Genomic DNA, 20,529 nt, shown 5'->3' on the forward strand with positions numbered 1-20,529 from the left:
TGACTGATATAAATATATAGGAGTATATAGATCTGCTGTAGGCATTACATCATCTTACCATACAAGCTCAAATTTATTTTAGGATGGAATGGCTAATTAAAGTTTACTCCTATGCAATGAAGGACAATAGGTCCTAAAAAAGGTCTTTCATGATCAATAACTTTATTGCACATCTACATAAACAGATTTTTTAATATTAGCACCTCTTACAGCAATAAGCTTTGTACTGTAGGTCTAATTATCCCTTTACAAATAAATGATAATTTAAAAAGAATACATCCATTTTATTATTTTCCTCTTTTTCCAACTCGTATTATAACCCTGTTTATAGGTTTAGTGGTTCTTTCCAGTTATAAAGGCCTTATTACACAAACCGATGATCGGGCAAACAAGCGTTTATATGAACGCTCGTTCCCGATCATTGCCCTGTGTAATCACAGCCGATGCACGAGCAAACTTTGGTTCATCGGCTGATCTGCTCTTTTATGCAGCATTAAAAATCATCGTTGTCTGCAGTACATCTCTCTGTATATAGAGGGAGATGTGCTGCCGACCAAATGAAAATGTATGGGGACAAGCACTCATTAATAAGCAATCCCCATTAAAAAGCTATCATGGATATACAACAGTGAGACATAAAAGCTGTATGGTATCAACTAAGAAAACACAGACTTAAAAAAAAATAATTTAAAAATAAAGAAATACAAATATTTAAACAGTGCAATTTTATTATTTTCTTACCACAAATTCACTTGAGAAGAAAATGCAACAAGTACACAGCGGAACAAGAAAACACATACAAAACAAACGGCTTTGGCAAGAACCAAGAAATTTCCATAAATAAATAAATAACTTTGGATGATGTCAATACCGATCCGACGAGCAGACAATTAACAGTTATACAAAAGACGACAACAAAGTATTTAATAAGCGGCAATCATGAAAAGTTGACTGTTTATGTTCCAGGTAAGAGCAGAATAACACTGTACAGACACTATGTGCCAACAAGTTTATACAAAGGACAGAAGACAACGTGTGACCTGCCAGGCGGATGGCCTGAGAAAGTGACCTCCACAGCTTCTTATTTTACCACTGTGTGTAATTAAAGTACAGGTCTGGTTACACCGGCAGCTTCATGTGAAGAGGCCGCGGCCCTCCTTCTTGGTCTTCCTTGACCTCTACACTGATTCCATTACAGTTGTATTTTTACCTTTGCAGCATTGCAACTTGAGTTTATGAGATACCCCTAGCATCAGTATATGGGAGAGCAGAAAATAGGACAAAGGTAATGCTCTATGAAGAAACTGCTGTTTAGGACATCTCAGCAACTCACTTGTCATTACCGGGGTCCTTCATTGTGCTAATGTTTGTGCCTTAAGAGGGAGATTTGGGGGCAGCAGCTGTGATACATATCTGAATAGTCACATATAATATAGCTGCAAAGAAGAACACCAGCCAGGCATTCTTCATTCCCTTTATATGAACCCCACACTCCAGCTCCACTTTCAGCACTGACAATATTTACATAAGATTGGTGAATAGAGAAGGTCTACTCAGAAAACAAGCTGATCTGAGCGCCGAGTATCTGTAATGCAAAGCTTGAAGAATTATTTACTCTGACTGTAGGTCTTATGGGAGCACCCTTGGTAATTTCCGCTATTAACATTTTTTAATATTGCATTTTTTTAAACTGGTTGTTTCATCGTGAACAACCCCTTTAACATGACAGCAGCGATCAGTTGATCGGTGTAGGTGAAGTATCGGAGACCCCGGGAAACAGTCATCTGCTCAGTTACACTGCAGTGGCTGCTCCAGGGTATAAGTATTATTACTTGTGACCATTAGAATGAATGGTCATCCATGTAATACATCCAAGGACCAGGTGAGGCAGAGCAAGAGCCGCTGCTGGTTAGCGGCTCTCTGCTGTGGCTTATAGAGGGGGGTCCTGAGGCGGGCAGATGAGACAAACCATTTAATGATACTATTGTTCTCATTGAGTTCTTAATACTTTTTTTCCAAAAGGACAGAGAGAGTTGAGAGGAGAAGTTTTAGCATATTGTTCCTAAAGAAAATGTATGTAGTACTATTAAACCAAAAATACGCCAGTCAAATGAATGCATTTTATATGATGAGGTAGTAAGTGTGTTTTTCTCACATGCAGTCCGTATCCCGAGTCGCATTGAATGAAGAGCCGGACAGAAAAGCATGGTCATATTGTAAATTCTGCATCCTTGAAAGCTATCTGTGGATATAGCAGAGCGAAGATTGTCATTCGGCACAGCTTACTGTAATATGAAGATATGGTTCTATACAATTATACATGGTCTAAAAATGGGTTGTCCTCTCAGAATAAAGCTGTCCCAGCAATCCGCTGATCGCCGCAGTCCAAATTCGCTAATTAATATGACCAGGGACCCCCAGGCATTTCCTTATGCCCTGTTAGGGCATATGGATGTCAAATTATCCAAATGAGACAACCCATTTAACTTGATAAGTTATCATGATTTTTAATTTATTTTAATCTAAACCAATGGTTGAACTGCTGATGCCTAAAGCAAATCTTACCCCTAAGACTGACCTTTCATATGGTGAAAAACAAAGTTTACTCATTTTGCAATGCCGCAGGCAGGTCCATAAATACGCGGTCTTGAAATATTGTAGCGGTCTTCAAATATACAATCATTCATTTTAACCTTTGACATGTCAATACAACTACAAGCATTGTATCAGCATGCAGACGGCACAGGACAATAAATAGACAACTGGGAATGTAACAAAGTCATATATAAATAGGCAAATGAAATGGCAATGGATTCTGGGTAATAAGACATCCAATATTTGTTCACAGCTTTTTTCTTCTGTCTAGGTTACAGTTGTGGTTTTCTGCTATGTTAATATTGAGAATGCATTAAATGAGTTTAGAAAATGCCAGCGGCATTACCCACTTATGTAGTCTTATGTCAAGATATGTGCGGCTAGAAGTGTATGCAACTTGACATCTTTGCTACTTGGAACCCGCCAGCTTCCCCCACAGCTGGTGCTGACATTTCTATCTCCCTTGGAATCAGATGATAAATTCGTCCACAGAGAGAACTGTCCAGATGGATTCAAAGCAATGCAGACATATTAAATAGGCTCCTGGGGGTTCCAAATACAAAAACATTATCTTCCTGATACATTAAATTCTTATCATAAGGGGTTAATACTTAGTTAATACTAATGTATCTTCAGTTCAAAAAAATCGTAACCATTTCTGCTGCCGGAGAGCGCCAAAATCCCCAGCTGCAGGAGGGAGAATGTAGGATTGGCAAACGTCTTCTGTTAAGATCAAAAGTCCTTTTGTCATGTTCATCTAAGAGCTGGCCTAGAATCTTCACAGCTGAGGTCCTCTGTGGTGGACAAAAGAGAGACAGAAGACAGCCATTAGTCTCATCGCCAGTAACACAGGCAGATGTACAAAAAATAAACCTGAATCAAATGATTCATCACCCCCATAATAGCCACAAAATGACAATATAATCATATTACTAAATCCTAAATTAGATTAGTCACCTCACACCATGGGGATTTCATAATAACTTGCGCTCCGCTATAGTTGCTGAGGTAATTAATGTGTAATGTTTGCTTGGAGCAATCTTTGGGAATAAACCCAAAGTCATGAAACCAAATTCTCCAGAGATTTCAACTGTAAGGCTAGAGACGTGGTTAGTCAATGTAAACATTAGGAAGGTTGTTGTACGAATAATGTCTTTCTCAAATGAGATAGATAGATAGATAGATAGATAGATAGATAGATAGATAGATAGATAGATAGATAGATAGATAGATAGATAGATAGATAGATAGATAGATAGATAGATAGATAGATAGATAGATAGATAGATAGATAGATAGATTCTTAATTTCTAACCCTGGAAGACCCGAATGTCTTACATCCACTATGTTTTTATTAGGAACTACTTTAACTTAGTTAATTCATGGCAACTCCATGATATAACACCTTTTCTAAATTTTTGACAAACCTGATTTAAAATTGCAAGGTCCATCAAAATTGCTAAAAAGAAACTCGCAAAATACAGCAGATATGCAGTGAGTCAATTGAACGTTGACAAATTTAAAAGCATTAAATAATATGTAGCATAATATCACCAAAGAAACCTAGACCTCCTCGCGAATAACACGTCTAACAACTTTTAAAGGGGTTTTCCCACATAAGCATGTGCTGATCGATGGGGTCCGACTGATGGGGCAGATTGCTGTGCAGCACCACGGCTCCTTCTGAATTTTTCCCTGGACAGCGCCACTCCTGTCCCCGCACTGTGCAGGTACTGCAACTCAGCCCTACTTTGGTCTCATGATCCGTGTTGGTACATGTGATAGGACATTGTTTGTTTCATGTCCCCTCTAAATTGTAAAGTGCTGCGTAATATGTTGGCGCTATATAAATAAAGATTATTATTATTATTATTATTATAGGACCAACACCGAACTTGCTAAGATGGGAAAACCACTTTAAAACCTAATATCCATAAAATATACATTATTAATATTCCATTTAGAATTTTAGTGTTTATTATGTAAAAATGTGCACATTTTTCGAATGAACCGTCGTCCATATGGCCTGAGCAGAGTATGCTCATCCCAAAGTGGCAGCATGCAAGCCATAATCAGATATTTATTCAGTACCAAGCCAGCTAAATTACATTGGGATGAGGTTACCTGCCCTGACCCTAGTTCATGCAGATACACAGCCTTCAAAGAACTGGGTTTAAAAGTCGTCAGGTCTTCAACATCATAACCATGAAGCCACACCTGCCCCATGAGGTCAAACAAGAAGAGGTAAAAAATATATATAGATTTTTTTACCTCTTCTTGCTTGACCTCATTGGGCAGGGATATATATAAAGTTTCATGTAACAGTTCTCTAGCAGAAGATTAATGATGTTTCTAAGGTATGAGACAAAGCAGAGAGAAATGAATAACAGAAAGGCAAGACCTTCGTGGAGTTAACGCTTACCGATGTGGAGAGAATGAGGAATCTATTGTTTTATTTACACATCTACAAGAAGTCGGAAATGTGTGTGGCTGGTTGAAACACTTTAGCAAACTTGTGATAAAAGATGTTTGCTGAAACAACAAAGCATGGAGAGGGGTACGTCACAGTGTTACCTCTCAAGAGTTATGTACTGTATAAACAATAGTGGGGAGGAGGGCAAGCAAGGTCCTAAGCCCAGGCTCGGAGCTCCCGCTCGATGACCTTGAACCTGTTTCATACTTGGGTTCTTCTAGTATTGACAAAAACTTTTACTATGAGGGTATGTTCACACGGCTTATTTTCGGCCGTTTTTTGGGCCGTAAACGGTTGAGAAATGGCCAAAAAAAATCGGAAGCAGAACGTCTCCTAACATCTGCCCATTGATTTCAATAGGAAAAACTGCGTTCTGTTCCGACGGGGCATTTTGTTACAGAGCCATTTTGAAAAAAAGCCGCTATAAAAACGGCTGTGAAAAAGAAGTGCGTGTCACTTCTCGAGTCGTTTTTGGAGCCGTTTTTCATTGACTCTATAGAAAAACAGCTCCAAAAAACAGCCGCAAAAAACTTTAGTTAATTAAAAAACGTCTGAAAATCAGGAGCTGTTTTCCCTTGAAAACAGCTCCGGATTTTCAGACTTTTTTAGCTAGGCGTGTGAACATATCCTAAATTGTACCTGCAGAATTCAGAAATAAGAGAGTACATGGAAAGAAAGAGAAGACATACTAGTAGATCATGTATTGTAATTAATAATAAGGTCCAATTTGCCTCCCTCACCAAATTGGCTGTATCGCAAACTATATTTCATAGAAATGGTGTGTAGATAATCTCAAATGTATGCAATAAATAATTAGTATGTGAATAACGCATTATTAAAGGGGGTTTCCAGTTTTTCCCTGCAGCTGTGAGGCATTATTGGACTTCTACTGAAATCAGTTGGCATCCATTGTTTTCAAAAGACAAAGGACCCCAAAATAGACAAAGACACCCCATTTAAGAGGTACTTCAGCAATACATTATTAACCATGTGTTTCCCAAAATGTTTGTATTTTTTGCATAGTATCATGACAATGAATATTTGTAATGTGATGATATATTTAGATGTGGTCTTCAAAATTGAATATGATGATGATGATGATGATGATGATGATGCACAACACCATATTTTATCACGACAGCACAAAATTATCATAAATATTGCAACAGGATCCCAGATATCGAAGCTCCTAAACTGTGCCCCAAAATCAAACTATAATATTTGTTTTTCGAAATGTGTCAAATCACGTAAAGCTTACCATGCCAGTCTACAGTGCTTTAAGATGGCAGATGTTTCCATGTGCTCACAAATGCTGTGGGGATAAGGGAATAAGGTACCGTAGTTATGCTGTTCCATGCATCAATAGTTGGGTCATAACAGTCCAATGTTTTGCACCTTTGAATCCCAAAGTAGCCTCCAACTACAAACAGTTTATTGCCAGATGCTACGGCATGACAGCTCATCCTTTTGGCTGTCACATCTCCAGCTTTAGTCCACTGATATGTTTCACTGTTGAATTTATAAGCTGAACAGGCAGAGAACTCAGTGTCCCCTCCCATGATAAAAATCTGGGTTCCCAGAACAGCTGCAGCTGTGTAGCGCCATGGCTGTGGACAAGTGGCTGGTACAGTCCACCTGTTTTCAGAAGGATCATAACATTGAACCTTGGGCAACTTATCATGACAAACACTAGTGCCTCCAAATGCAAATAGTTTAAGTTTTGCACTAACCACTGCAGCATTGCTCACACCTTCACGGAGAGGAGCTATCATGGTCCACTTGTTGGTTGCAGGGTCATACTGTTCCACTTGTTTTAAGGACACTGATGGAGATGCAGGGAGCGAGCCAGTTGCTGCTGTGTGCCCCCCTACTACATACAAACAATGTTTTAATTCAGCAGACCCATGGCCAAACCGTGCCACCAGCATTGGCGCGGCCTTTGACCACTCTTCATGAAGTGTGTCATAGACCCACACATCCTTTGAAACACCATTCTCTGAACCCCTTCCACCAGTGATATAGACTTTGCAGCCAATCGCACATGCACTGAATTCTTTCCGAGGACTTGGAATGTCTGCCTTGGGTATGATTTCTTTTGCCTTCTGGTCAACTAGATACAATTTATCACACATGAAAGTCTGTCCGCCGAGGAGAAACAAAGCATGGCCGGTTTTGCGAGGTTTCGCACACATACTTGTCACTACTCCGTCATTTTGCAGTATTTTTAACTTGCATCTAATTGCTTCTTCTACAAGCTCTTTACTTTTTTTCTGCTTAATGATCAGCTCCTCCATGGCCACATTCTCCATGAGATATATGGCTGGTAACAGAGCTAATCGAACAGTCTGGAGCAGCTCGGGTAGGTAACAGTGACGTTTATTTAGATCATAGTTAATCCAGTTCATTGCAGACTCATACACCATCCTCTCATCTTCAGTTTCCAGTTCTTCATGAGATAAGAGTTGGACAACAAACTCTTTGGGTAACCGTAGAAAGTCTTCAGTTTTGCAGATGGTTTGAAAGTTGGTAAGGCACATTCTCCAAGACAGTTCGTATAGCTTAGTACAGTGATGGGCATCAGAGAGAAGAAGCATGCCCAAACAGTTGGTTGGATGAAGGTTCTTCTCTAAGAACTCTGCACATGCATCTCTAATGTCCTCAAACTCTAACATATCCCCAGCTTCCAGAAGAGATTCTGCGTTTTCTTCATTTATTAGAACTCGGGATGAATATGCATAATCCAAAAGGAGTTCTAAAACTTCTGGGTGGATAGCATTGTGAAAGTTCACCTCATTGGCCTGGCTTTCTTTAAGACCTCCACTAAACATTGCTTCAAAGTAGCGACTGCAAGCAGCAAGAACAGCACGATGGCAGGGAAAAGATCTGCTTCCCGCCAGTAATAAGACATCGGTAAACAGGCATTGCTGTCTTAAAAGGTTGAGATGAGTTAACACATTGTCAGCATATGAAGACTTGTGAAATAGGTAGATGTTCATAGAGCCAGTGCTGGCTCTAGACTTGCGGTCCTCATGTATGCTGACCGACATTTTCTTCACTCCTGTAAGAGACAAAACAACAGATGTATAATTAGTCAGACAGATCAAACAGCAAATTATCCAACCTCACTTTCCCCGCCTACTTGAAAGGATACCCATTCTTACAATAGTATGATCCCAACTACTCTATGGGCTGAACCAAAACTTCTACAAATGCTGCCAATCCATTCATAAGGGATTAGTACCAATAACATTACTTGTCACAACAAACTAAAAAGCTGTCATAATCAGATCAACTTATGAAATCACTGCTTCCACTATATAAAGACTAAGGCTAGACTTTAAATAAACACTAAACCTAAAGGAGAAAACTTATAAATATGGATTTGCAGTAAACTCAGGGTCAGACATTTTTCTTGACTGTATGTCAAAAACCACCTTGTAGAACTACAGCCCTCTTCCCTTCAGCATGCTTACAGATGGTAATAGATTGTATTGAACAACAAAAAAAAGGGAGGAAAGACTTAAAGGGCTTGTTTTGTTCAGAAAACTCATCTTCAAATAACCCCTGAGTTAATAAAGGGGAGTTTCACATTTCGGACCCTCATCTATGTGCCAAAGTGAAGAGCAACTGGCAAAGAGCTTCTTTCCAGCTGGAGGAATTTACATGTCAGTGCATTACATGCACAGGTTATTTATTTTTAATGGCCACTATGTAATGCTTCATTTGTCCTGTGGTGGTGCTGTTGGGGAATTGAAAACTTGCAGCCAGTTTCCATCACAGATAACCGCTGATTGCTATGATCAGCTTATCATCGAGGGACTCTTCGAACAAAAAGGATATGTCCAAAGTGGACATACGCTTTTAGGTTTAGTTTCCTTGAACCATTACATTTCTGCAACAGACAAGTGTTCTCTTGACTTCAACAAACCACTTTCTGCTACTTTTTTTTCCCTGTAATTCAAGAATGAACTTTGACACAAATAAATAGTAAAGAATTTTACAATTTCAAAATGTTTCTGTTGTTTATAAGTTTAGCCTCGTACTTTCCCTAATTTGGTATATGGGTGACATATTTAAGCAAATCATTTTCCACCTGCTCAACAGTCTTGTAGAACCTGTTATCCAGCATCTATGAGATATAAAGAAGACCTGAGTTCACCAGCGAGCATACACTGCTTTTCCCTTCCTCACACCTCCATCTGTGACATTCACTCAAGTCACTTTACACATCTCAGCGTGCAAATAACACAATCACAACAGAAAAACATATCTGATAGCTCGGATACATAGCATAAGAAGAGCTGGCAACCTGGACACCTACATGTGTTGAAATGTGACAGCATTGATCACAGAGCTGTTCAATGTAAATTAGTGGAGACCCCCGTGAGACCGAGTATGTTGAGAAAGACCAAGCACCCAAATGTGACAGGTCAACAGCTGCACAAAACATTAGGCAGGAAATACCTCTGTGATCTTAAGTTCACTGTCGTTAACTAAGTAAACATCCTCAGAGCTGGACTTCCTGCATTCTACCTACTAAAGAGGAGTCTATTTTAGTGCTAGTCAAGATGGAGATTTTAACGCAGCTAAATAACATTCTAAAACATTAAGACGAATATAGCAATATATCTCTGGTGGCAACATACCAGAACCAGGCCCTGTTTTAGCAATTGGATCAGTGCTGATGGTGTCAGATGGAGGTTTCTTACTCACGTAAGTGAAAAAGATTCTCAGGGCCAAACATCCATCTATATAGAAGAAATGAAGGGAGGAAACCTCCAGCTCACCAGTTAAGTGCGTCTCCTGACTCTCCGCTCGGATTCCCGCTACGGCTGGCGGTGTGTAATGGAAAAAACAAAGGAAGTAATCCAGCGCTGAGTCCAGTTGTAAATTAAAAAGGAAGCGTTGTTCCCATCTTTATTCGAGTAATATAATAAAAATCCTTCTTTGCCATGATTAAGAGCACAGGAGCTGCTCGAAACGCGTAGGCCAGGGCATACCGCCTACTCACAATCTTTCTGGGACTGCGTCTCCCTACGATTTTTATTATATTACTCGAATAAAGATGGGAACAACGCTTCCTTTTTAATTTACAACTGGACTCAGCGCTGGATTACTTCCTTTGTTTTATCCATCTATATAGTACATATACATTTTTAATGAAATTTAGAGGTCTTCTACTGGAGCCTACACACTCCGAAAAATCCTTTGGTACTCTATGGGCTACTCGAAGGCCTTATTTACATGAGCGTGTTAAACGTCCATGTGACGGTCGTTGAAACAACGGTCGTTCCACCGACCTTTGTAATTCAATGTGGCCGTTCACACAGCCGTTGTTTCATCGGACCGTGTGAGGGGTCCGTGAGAAAATAGGACATGTCCTATTCTTTCACGCGTCACGCATCCCTCCACAGACTCATCTATGGGGATGTGAGACATCGCGTCCCACAGAGCACGGATGCACCTCGGACCTCAAAAAACTGCAGTTTTTCACATCCGAGATGCGCCAGGTTCGTGTAAATAAGGCCTAACCCTAAGTGTTGCTCCTTTACAACTTTCTGGGAGATTTTATACAACGTCATTGCACAGTGCTTGAAAAAAAGCATGCTACTGCCTTGCTTGTTTGTTTTATATTGATATCTCTAAAAAGGACTTATTGATGGACCACTGTAGTGCTCACTCCCGAAGCCAATTTGACTTTTAAATTCATAGTATTAAAAGGGGTATTCGAAGAATAGACATTTATCACCCATTCAGGTGAGTGCCTGACCGCTAGGAGCCCAGGGGTCAGACAATTACTAGAACGAGGATCCTGAGCCCCCCTGTTCCTCCTCACCGCAAGACCGCAGTAAGGAAAATTTTGAATGAAGCGTCGGACGAACATGCACTGTGCGGCTCAATTTAAAGTCTATAGAACTGACTGACAAAGCCAAGTTCAGCACTCGGCTGTTCTCGTCAGTTCCATGGACATTAAATAGAGCGGTAGTAGTTATGCTCATCCTCCACTCAAGCTCCTCCTAAGGGTATGTTCACACGCTTAACAAAAAACGTCTGAAGATACAGAGCTGTTTTCAAGGGAAAACAGCTCCTGATTTTCAGCCATTTTTTAATCAAACTCGCGTTTTTCGCTGTGTTTTTTTATGGACGATTTTGGAGCTGTTTCTCAATGAAAAACGGCTCCAAAAACGTCTCAAGAAGAGACATGCACTTCTTTTTCGCGGGCGTTTTTTTAACGCGCCCGTTCTTCAAAACTGCCACATTAAAAAAAACACCCCGTCGGAACAGAACGACATTTTTCCCATTGAAATCAATGGGCAGATGTTTGGAGGCGTTCTGCTTCCGATTTTGCCGCCATTTTTGGCCCAAAAAACGGCCGAAAATAAGCCGTGTGAACATAGCCTAACTATGGGGGATGCAGTAAGGAGGAGGAGTGGAGAGCTCGGGACCTACATTCTAGTGATCGGCGGGGCCCACAAAGATCAGACACTTATTACCTATTATGTGGATAGGTGATGAAAGTATTTCTGGAAATACTCCTTTAAATTAGGGTTTTCTCACATTAGTCGATACAATCCTGTCCTTGGCTCTTAATACATGGCTTCTAGACAGAGTTTGAATATGCTTGTGTGACCTGTATATAAGAATATAGAACTATGAAGAAAACTATAAGCTTGCAGCACTCTGTGTAAATTGCAAGTTTAATGACATAAGTAGCCAAAGTTAGAAAGATGATAAGGGGCATTCACCAAACTATTGGATTCGGGATACTAAACATGCTTATATTATTCACTGCTAGATATGCATTGAAGACACACATTCACACAATGAGGTAAAAAAAATAACAAAAATACAACACACAATTCTGTTGCCCAGGATGTTCAATTGAGAAACAATAAGACTTATATTTCCATATCCAGCATTACAGATCTAAATCCATCATACAAATTTATGGAATATCCACCGTATGCTTGCTCGGCTCTTTACAAGACTCTCATAGACATCAACGTAGAGGACCACGCGCATGCATAACATCTACTCCATTTAATCCAAAGGGGAAAGCAGCTTCACAGAATCTAGTGGGTCATGGTCCCAGAGGTGGGATCCCACATTTCCCACACATTTATGGCATATCCTTTAGAAACGGGTGTTTTATCCAATGTGTCACCCAACCCTATAACTGATACCACACACAGCTGTCTGAACCAGGGAGTGATAGACATGCAGATCTCTGGAAAGAACAGAAAGGGATTGCATACAAGTTTTATTTCAGTCGCATTATAGGAATGAATGCAATTCCAATCATTTATAAAGATTCCACATTACGCATTTTTTCGACTGCACTTGTAGCCAAATAGAAATTCGAAGGAAAGCGAAATGTGTTCTGGAAGTTCACGCTCCCTTTGTGTTTCTAACCTGTCATTCAGTATAGGAGTCAATGAATAAGAAGACAGTGGGTGTCTTCATATAAAGATGATCTCATTACAAGAAGAAAAAAATGAGTATCTCACTTTTACAGTAAACTGAAGGAATTTATCTGACAGAATTTATAACCCTTGCAGGCTGGAAGGAATGTACATGTGTATCTGACTTCAAGGCTTCCTTTGAAAGCTTGACAAGACCGATCAAACCTGTAAAATACTCAGTCACCCTCTCGGTGTTAAAAAGTATAGAACAGAGAAATTAAATGACTACATATTCTGTACATATTCAGTAATCACTGATGAAAGGCTTTCTTTGATATGGCGAGACATGCGTTAACCTGTAATGTATATTGATATAATTTATTTTCAATCAGCGTTGTGGTACAAGACACAAAAGATCTTATGTACAATGTATATATGCCTTGTCCTATAGCGCATGCCTTACTATTGGACCTAGATACTATGCAAAATCTACATAGAATCTGTGTTTAGATTTCCAGGCTTCCAGATATGCAGTACATTTTGATAGCCAACAATGGAAAACTGGCACATAGGATCCCAGGGCAACAGCACCCTGCTAGTCCCACGACATGACGGAGTACAGTCATGGCTATAAAGAATAAACTGAACAAAAGACAGGAAAAAGCAAACTGTAAACCCCGAGTTGTCAGATATAGCATATTGCACATTTAATGCAATCCGAGTAACAAATTCAGCTCTACTACATCTACTTGTATATCATAAGACATTTTCTTCACAGTTTTGACATGATCTAATAAGAACAGGCATCTTGTAGCATTCATAAATACACAAGAAACAACAATGAGATAGATTAGATAGATAGATAGATAGATAGATAGATAGATAGATAGATAGATAGATAGATAGATAGATATCCTCTTACACAATATCATATGACTACTAGAAGTTCAGCACCATCATTCAGCATTGTCAAACATATATTGGTAAGTGACCAGGCCCAATTTTAATATGTCCACATATTTAATCAAGTCCTATAATACATTAACATACATTGTGCAAACAAAGCGCCATTCTCCATCGTACATGGTACAACGCCATAATGGATTTAGGACATACTCAGCATAGCCAACGTGCATCTGTAACAACCGCTGTTGTCAGCCTCAGCTCATGGTGGGAACACGCTTTTAGCCTAACCGAACATGACAGCTGAATATGCAGCACGTGTAAGGAGCATTAGGTGTAGCCAAAGCCGTGTCTATGAAATTATTTAATGTTGAACTCTAGATCACAGTCTGCACACTGCCAAGTATTTCATGTATAAGATTACTGGCAATTAATTTCCGATAGCAAATGCCATACAACCAAACATAATGCAAACTCTATTACTTAGCCCCCCTGATCTTTACATGTAGCAGTTTACAATGTTGCAGTATTTTCCATAGATCAACTTGTGATTGTTAAAGAATTATAAAATATAAAAATATTTAGCTACATATAATGCACTACTAATATTTATTATTTACTAACACACAAATTGGGTAACAACCTAATATACTAGCCATGGCATAAAGAAGAGCTCAGGCTGACCTGCACACAGGCAAGAAATAGCAGAACCTAAACAATGTAGATTTTTTTTTAACATCCTTTGTTGCCTCTTGTTATTAACAAGCACTTATTTTTTTGGGCATAAAATCATGGAAAAGGTGGTTTAAGGTGATGGGGGAGGGGGGCGTTAATTTAGAACGCATTTCTTGTGCAGAACTATCTAGCGTATTAATACAGCCCTGATTCCTGGCCATGCTGTCTAGGAGCGGACCCACTGTACTGGAAAGCTGAGAATGGGAACATAACATTCAGGCAGAACACACAGCGGTTCTCATTCAAATATTGCTCCTCCCTGGATGGAAAAAAACACAGCAAAGGACAATGTGAATGTGCATAGCAGTTACCATAACAATCACAAGACCAGACTTCAGGATCTATCACACTGCTATTTCCAGGCAGCAGAGACTGACATTGAAATCCAATAAATAGTATTAGTTCTGTTGGCTATATGTAGCAGAGCCGAGTTTCCAATAAACCGTTTCTTTTGTGCGTTTTGATAACCCCAAAGTTAAGATAACGCAGTAGGTTTACCTGCAGTCCTATGGAAAACCACAGGAAACACACCAGGATATCATAGTGCCTTTTAGTAAATTCCCAAATATGCCCTATATGCTTATGCCCTGTTACCCTTTACCATTATTCTAAAGTTGTAGTGATTATGATCACTAGTATCTAATAGGATAGAGTAGGATACATTCACACACGGCAGATTTGATGCAGAAATTTCTGAAACTGAAAATTAGTTACATTCTTCGGAAAATTGAGTGGTTTCCGCAGCAAGCACATGGATTTCTGCAAGCCCCATTCAGATAAATGGGACAGTCCCAGAAATTTCCGCAAATCTGCCTTAAAGTAATTTTGACTTCTGGTGACCACATGAATAGTTTTCTTTCCAGAATATCCTGACTGTACTCAGTCCTGAAAGTTACCCAGTATATACGCCCACGACTGGTTTGCCTATATGGTAAATACAGACATAAAAGACAACATACACTTACCCTCAGCTCATGTCACTATATGCGAACTGCTATTCCTGTTGTAGCAGCTTGGGCTGTGACAATTGCGAGCTTGTTCCAGTCTCCCCAAGACCTTAGAAAGTCTCTTCCTGCAGCTGCCCAGTAATCTGGGGCTCACAGATGATATTCACTAGGCTTCTTCTTTGGCTTCCTGGAGGACACATGGACTGCTGGCGGAGGAGGGGCGAGGACATGCCACACAAGGGGAGTAAGGAGAAGCCCTACACTGTGTCTGAGCGCTTGTGGCTCACTGCAGCCTGGCTTCATTCACACAGAGGTGTTAGAGGCACAAGGAGGAGAGAAGGCTGGATGATCACACCCACAGTGTACAACTACTCCTGCGGGAGGGGCTGGAGAAATGCTATACACCCAAAAGTCTTCCTGAATGAGGACAAAGGCATTGCCAAAAGCTAGCAGTGCGCACGACTGAAGATCACAAACTGATCCCTATATATACAAGACTCCGATATATCGCATGTAGCATGCCACATCATGCTCATATTGATCTATGTCCTGTTACTTATATATCACCAACATATTCCGCAGCACTGTACAGAGATTGTCATCACTCGCTTCAGTACACAAGACATAATGAATTCTACTGATACGACGTCATTAACTGGCAGGAGGTTGTAATGTGCACGACTGAGGATCGCCCATGGTACCAACGTGTCAGGGGTGCAAACTGTCAATGTTGCTAAATTACTGGCTGTCATTATGGTGGGCGCCGTTTTCTTTTCCTAGTCTTTTCCTATAATGTGGTGTGAAAGTCTTATGTCACAATTACCCCATGTGTCTAGGGAATTATGGCCACAAGAAACATAACTTGGAGCTTCTGGGCACCAATGTAAAATCTGAAACAAGGATCTCACCTACCATGTGACATTTACTAATACGCTGTGGGGGTTTGGGGTTATTCGGACGTAAGGGTATGTGCACACACACTAATTACGTCCGTAATTGACGGACGTATTTCGGCCGTAAGTCCCGGACCGAACACAGTGCAGGGAGCCGGGCTCCTAGCATCATACTTATGTATGAAAACAGTACGGGACAGTTGTCCTGCAGCGAGGCAGGGACTCCTAGCATCGTACATAAGTATGATGCTAGGAGTCCGGCTCCCTGCAGTGTGTTCGGTCCGGGACTTACGGCCGAAATACGTCCGTCAATTACGGACGTAATTAGTGTGTGTGCACATACCCTAAGAGTGTAAACTTGGACCTGAAAAACTGCAGTTTTTTACATCTGAGTCGCACCCGTGCGGGACCTGTTTCCACAGATCCCTCATAGACTTTAGTCTGTAGAGGGATCTGTGAAAATGGACAAAAATAGGACATGTCCTATTTTTTCATGGGTCCTTCATACGGTCCGTTAAAACAACGACCGTGTAAACAGCCCCATAGAAATACATGCAGCCGTGTGACAGCCGTTACAAAAACGGCCATCACATGGACTACATATACGTTCATCTAAGTAAGCCCTTTTTATTTATAGACTTTGTGGCGAGGTCAAAAACACTGGGGTTAAATACGAGCTTAAAGTTTAAAGTGAATTAGGTTTCTGCTGTTTCTGCAGCATTTTTGGGGGCAGTGGCTTTTTTTAAATCAAAAACAGCATAGTCTGGGTATGAAAAAAAAATTCTGTTATTTTTCTCCATAGGCTTCTCTACAGAACTTCAAAATAACGCCAGGAAAACAGCTGCACAAATGAGACAAATAAAAAGCGCATGTAAAAAATACCATCAAAAATGCTTTTTAAAAGCAGAAAAATGAGTGTGTGTGAAGTATTCCATAGTGGTGTCTGCGTAGATTGGGTTCACACGTTGCAGACACGTCACGAACACCATTTTGTAGCGATTTAAAAAAAAGAAAGAAATTTTGACTGCGACATATGAACGCAGCCATAAGCAGCCGTCAATTAAGCTATGAGCACATCACGTTTTTGGCCTACGTTTAATGTATATGACGGTAAAATCTCCCCACGTATACATTAAACGTCATACAGGCATACGTCACACATTGGCTCCCATGTTAAAATTATCTATACCATGTAGAATACATTTTTAGTTGGGATGGAAAAGCTACTACGCTTTTCCATCTTCCAAAAAACAAGGTATACCAACGTATGGGACACACTTTTTCCCTTCGTCAGGCTAATGGAGCCCTTTGGACAAGTTTAACAACCTCATTTACATGGGCATTATACATGTCCGCCATTATGAGGTCCATATATATATATACATATATATATATATATATATATATATATGTCACACTAAAATTTTTCTATTATGTAATATCTGCAGCACAGAGCCTCCTAATTCTCAGTATATAATGATAGACAGACAATAGCTTAGTTGGTATATGACTAGACTGATGATCTACATTTACATTTCGTATGCAGTGATAATATATATACATTTATAATATAAAGTATAAAGCGTCAATAGATCAATTATAAACACACGCACAATATATAATAGGTATATAAATGATCAATAGCCTGTCCTGGGCTGCAGAACACTTCATCTCCTATTCATGGAGATAGACCTACAGTATGTATACAGCAGTGTATATGGAAAATAGTATCTCTCAGAGGCAAAATAACCCCAGCAATTCAGAGCTAGAGGCTCCAGACAGGATGCAGTTCATTGAAATGCACATTTTCCTGATGAACACTATTTAGTGCCGCAGCTTTAAATGACTTCCTATGGATTCACAAATTATAGCCTCCTGGGAGTTATCTCCTGCATACACAATTATTCCCTGCAGACAGCGGGTAAGGATATAAGTCATCTCATTTTATAAGTAGAAAGGTCTGATATTATTGACAGATTATATCAGATCATTTTAACAGGCGTCTGGCAGCTAATAATAATCCATACTAGCCGTGCAGATCTTCACTCCGCATGTAATTTATTAATTTGCAAATATATAGCAGCATAATTCTGTGGAATTAATCAGGTGCAGCATGTTATATTCTATGTATTTATTTATATAACTATAAAACATTGTATCCTTATACGCAGTCAGCCCTACTATATGTTTATGTATTTTTGCTTAGTATATACAATACTGATGACAGCAGTTTGTCGCCATCTAGTGGCCACTTAAACACTCTCCTAATAAGGACAACTATCTATATGTTACAGACTGTGATAGAATTACATGTCCTAACATGCCAGTGACTTGACGTTAAGGGTAAGGGCACACTTAGCGGGTGTGCGGCGGCCGAAAACCACGCTGCTATCTGGTAATACTGCAAATCGTTGTGGTTTTCAAATGCATGTTACATGTCCAGGAGTTGCAACTAGTTGCACAATTCTATGGCCACTGCATCACAACCCCATTAGGTGGAATTAATAGGACAGTGTCATGTCCCATTGCTTGTCAAGTCCCATTGTATGGTAAATGTCAAAGTGTAGTCTGGTCTGTTGTATATTGAGGGGTAAACAGGCAAATATTTGTATGATATTGGTTATAGAATGTGTTCTTCTGTATATAAAGTGTTTTGTAAACCTAGTTAAGGTCTATAGGCCTATATAGGTCCGACAGATGCCAAAATAATGTCCTTTTGGCGTCCACCGGGCAGGTATACGTTGGTTTACTTCTCTTTTCACTGCATAGGGAAGTGCAGCTGCAGTGTTTTGCTACACAGTTGAGCATGGGAACATAACATTCAGGCAGAACACACAGCAGTTCTCTTTCAAAATAAGCTACAGTCCGCCCTCTAGTGGCAAGATGTATTTTATAACTACATCCTAAATATTCTACTTAGCTTCAAAGTTGTTCTATACTGTTTAGGCTATGTTGACTTTCAGTTTTTTGTCTCCTTTTAACATATACGCCAGAAAAAGCTTCTGACGTACTGTATATGTTAAACGGAGGCTGTGACGGATGCCTAACCCATAGACTAATAGCATCTGGTTAACAGATACATCATAAAAAGCTATTGAAAAGCTCATGATGTATATATGTTTAAGGGTATGTTCACACTGGCTATTTTTGGCTGTTTTTCGGGCTGTAAACCCCCGAAAACGGTCGAAAAATTGGAAGCAGAACGCCTCCAAACATCTGCCCAACGGGCAGGTTTTTTACACAGCCATTTTGAAAAGCTGTTTTTGAAGCCGTTTGACATGGACTCTATAGAAAAACAGCTCCAAAAACGGGCGTAAAAAATTGCTTAAAAATTGCTTAAAAAACATCTGAAAATCGGGGGCGGAGCCTGACCGCTGAACGTGGTGGCAGCATAAGACAGTGCACCTCACAAGACGGCTCAGATCCATAGAGAATAAGAGCCACAATTATACTAAAAATGGTAAAGACGGGAAAGGACAAACTCAGTGACACATTGAGCACCCCAGGATCACAAAAACAGCAGGCTGACCTGGATAAATTCCTGCAGAAACGAGATTCGCAAACGGCGGCTGGAGCTTCCAAGATGGCGCCGTATCCTGCGTCTGAGGACTCAGATGCCGACAGTATGTGTGGAGCCGCTGCGGCGATATCAGACACGGGAGGGATAACTTAATCGTTTCTGAAGAAAACCCTACAGCAAGCCATACTGCCGGTTATAACGGAATTCAGGTCAGATTTCAAGCGTATGGGGCACAGATTGGAAGTGCTAGAATCGGCAATGTCGGACACGGTTAACCATGCGGACTCGGTGGGGCACAAGATGCAAGTTCAGGAGTCGCAAATGAACAGGGCACTGACTATGATTGAAGACATGGAGAACAGAAGCCGTAGGAAAAATATTAGGCTGAAAGGCCTGGCTGAATCGTATGCAGCTGAGGCATTACCTTCGATTGCGCGGCAAATATTTGCAGCCTTGCTGGGAGAAGAGAGGGCGGAAAAGGTGGTGATAGAACGGATTCATAGGGCCCTTAAACCTAGGCCTAAGCCGACAGACACACCACGAGATGTTATCTGTGGTCTTCTAAGTTACGTGGATACGGCAGCCATTTTAACGGCTAACAGAGAGCAGCAAAAGGTGACGTTTGGAGGCTCTACACTACAGTTATATCAGGATATAGCAGCGTCTACACTGGCAAAGAGACGCATCATGAGGCCGTTGCTGGCGAAACTCCGGGAAATTAATTTACCTTACACCTGGCTTTTTCCTTTCGGGCTGGCTATCATCAAGGAGGGGAAGAGGATCCTGATCCATACTCCGAATGACCTGGAAGAAGCATGGGAATGATTGGGTATCCGCCCGATCCAGATACAGAATTGGTTACCAGCTCAGACAGACATCACGCTACCAGACCTGCCGAAGATGGAACCTTGGTCTGTGTATTCCAAACACAGAACGCCACGTGGAAAGAAGCAAAGGGCAGAAGTAATGGAGGATGATGTGCCTTGAACTGTCCGGTCTCGTTCGTGAGCTATGTTGTTTTTTCAAATTATTAATGTCCTTAACTGCTAATTTTAATTCC

The 20,529-nt window shown here is 40.4% G+C and overlaps 1 protein-coding gene and 1 long non-coding RNA gene across 2 annotated transcripts in view; both read right to left on the bottom strand.

Moving 5' to 3' along the window:
* Positions 1 to 20,529, bottom strand: part of LOC142745677 (uncharacterized) — a 436,552-nt gene that overhangs the window by 279,930 nt on the left and 136,093 nt on the right. The window lies entirely within an intron of this gene.
* ENC1 (ectodermal-neural cortex 1) lies at positions 1,566 to 15,371 on the bottom strand. The gene is made up of 3 exons (XM_075838236.1): positions 15,075 to 15,371; positions 6,327 to 8,126; positions 1,566 to 3,389 (listed from the first exon to the last, which is right to left on the bottom strand). Exon 2 carries the CDS (start codon positions 8,113 to 8,115, stop codon positions 6,346 to 6,348), a length of 1,770 nt encoding a protein of 589 aa, XP_075694351.1. The 5' UTR covers positions 8,116 to 8,126; positions 15,075 to 15,371; the 3' UTR covers positions 1,566 to 3,389; positions 6,327 to 6,345.

This window comes from Rhinoderma darwinii, chromosome 1 (assembly GCF_050947455.1).
Source record: "Rhinoderma darwinii isolate aRhiDar2 chromosome 1, aRhiDar2.hap1, whole genome shotgun sequence".
In the NCBI taxonomy this organism is placed as follows: domain Eukaryota; kingdom Metazoa; phylum Chordata; class Amphibia; order Anura; family Rhinodermatidae; genus Rhinoderma; species Rhinoderma darwinii.

Coding starts and splice junctions, on each gene's coding strand:
- ENC1 (XM_075838236.1), bottom strand. CDS start 8,115: ATGTCGGTCAGCATACATGAGGACCGCAAGTCTAGAGCCAGCACTGGC.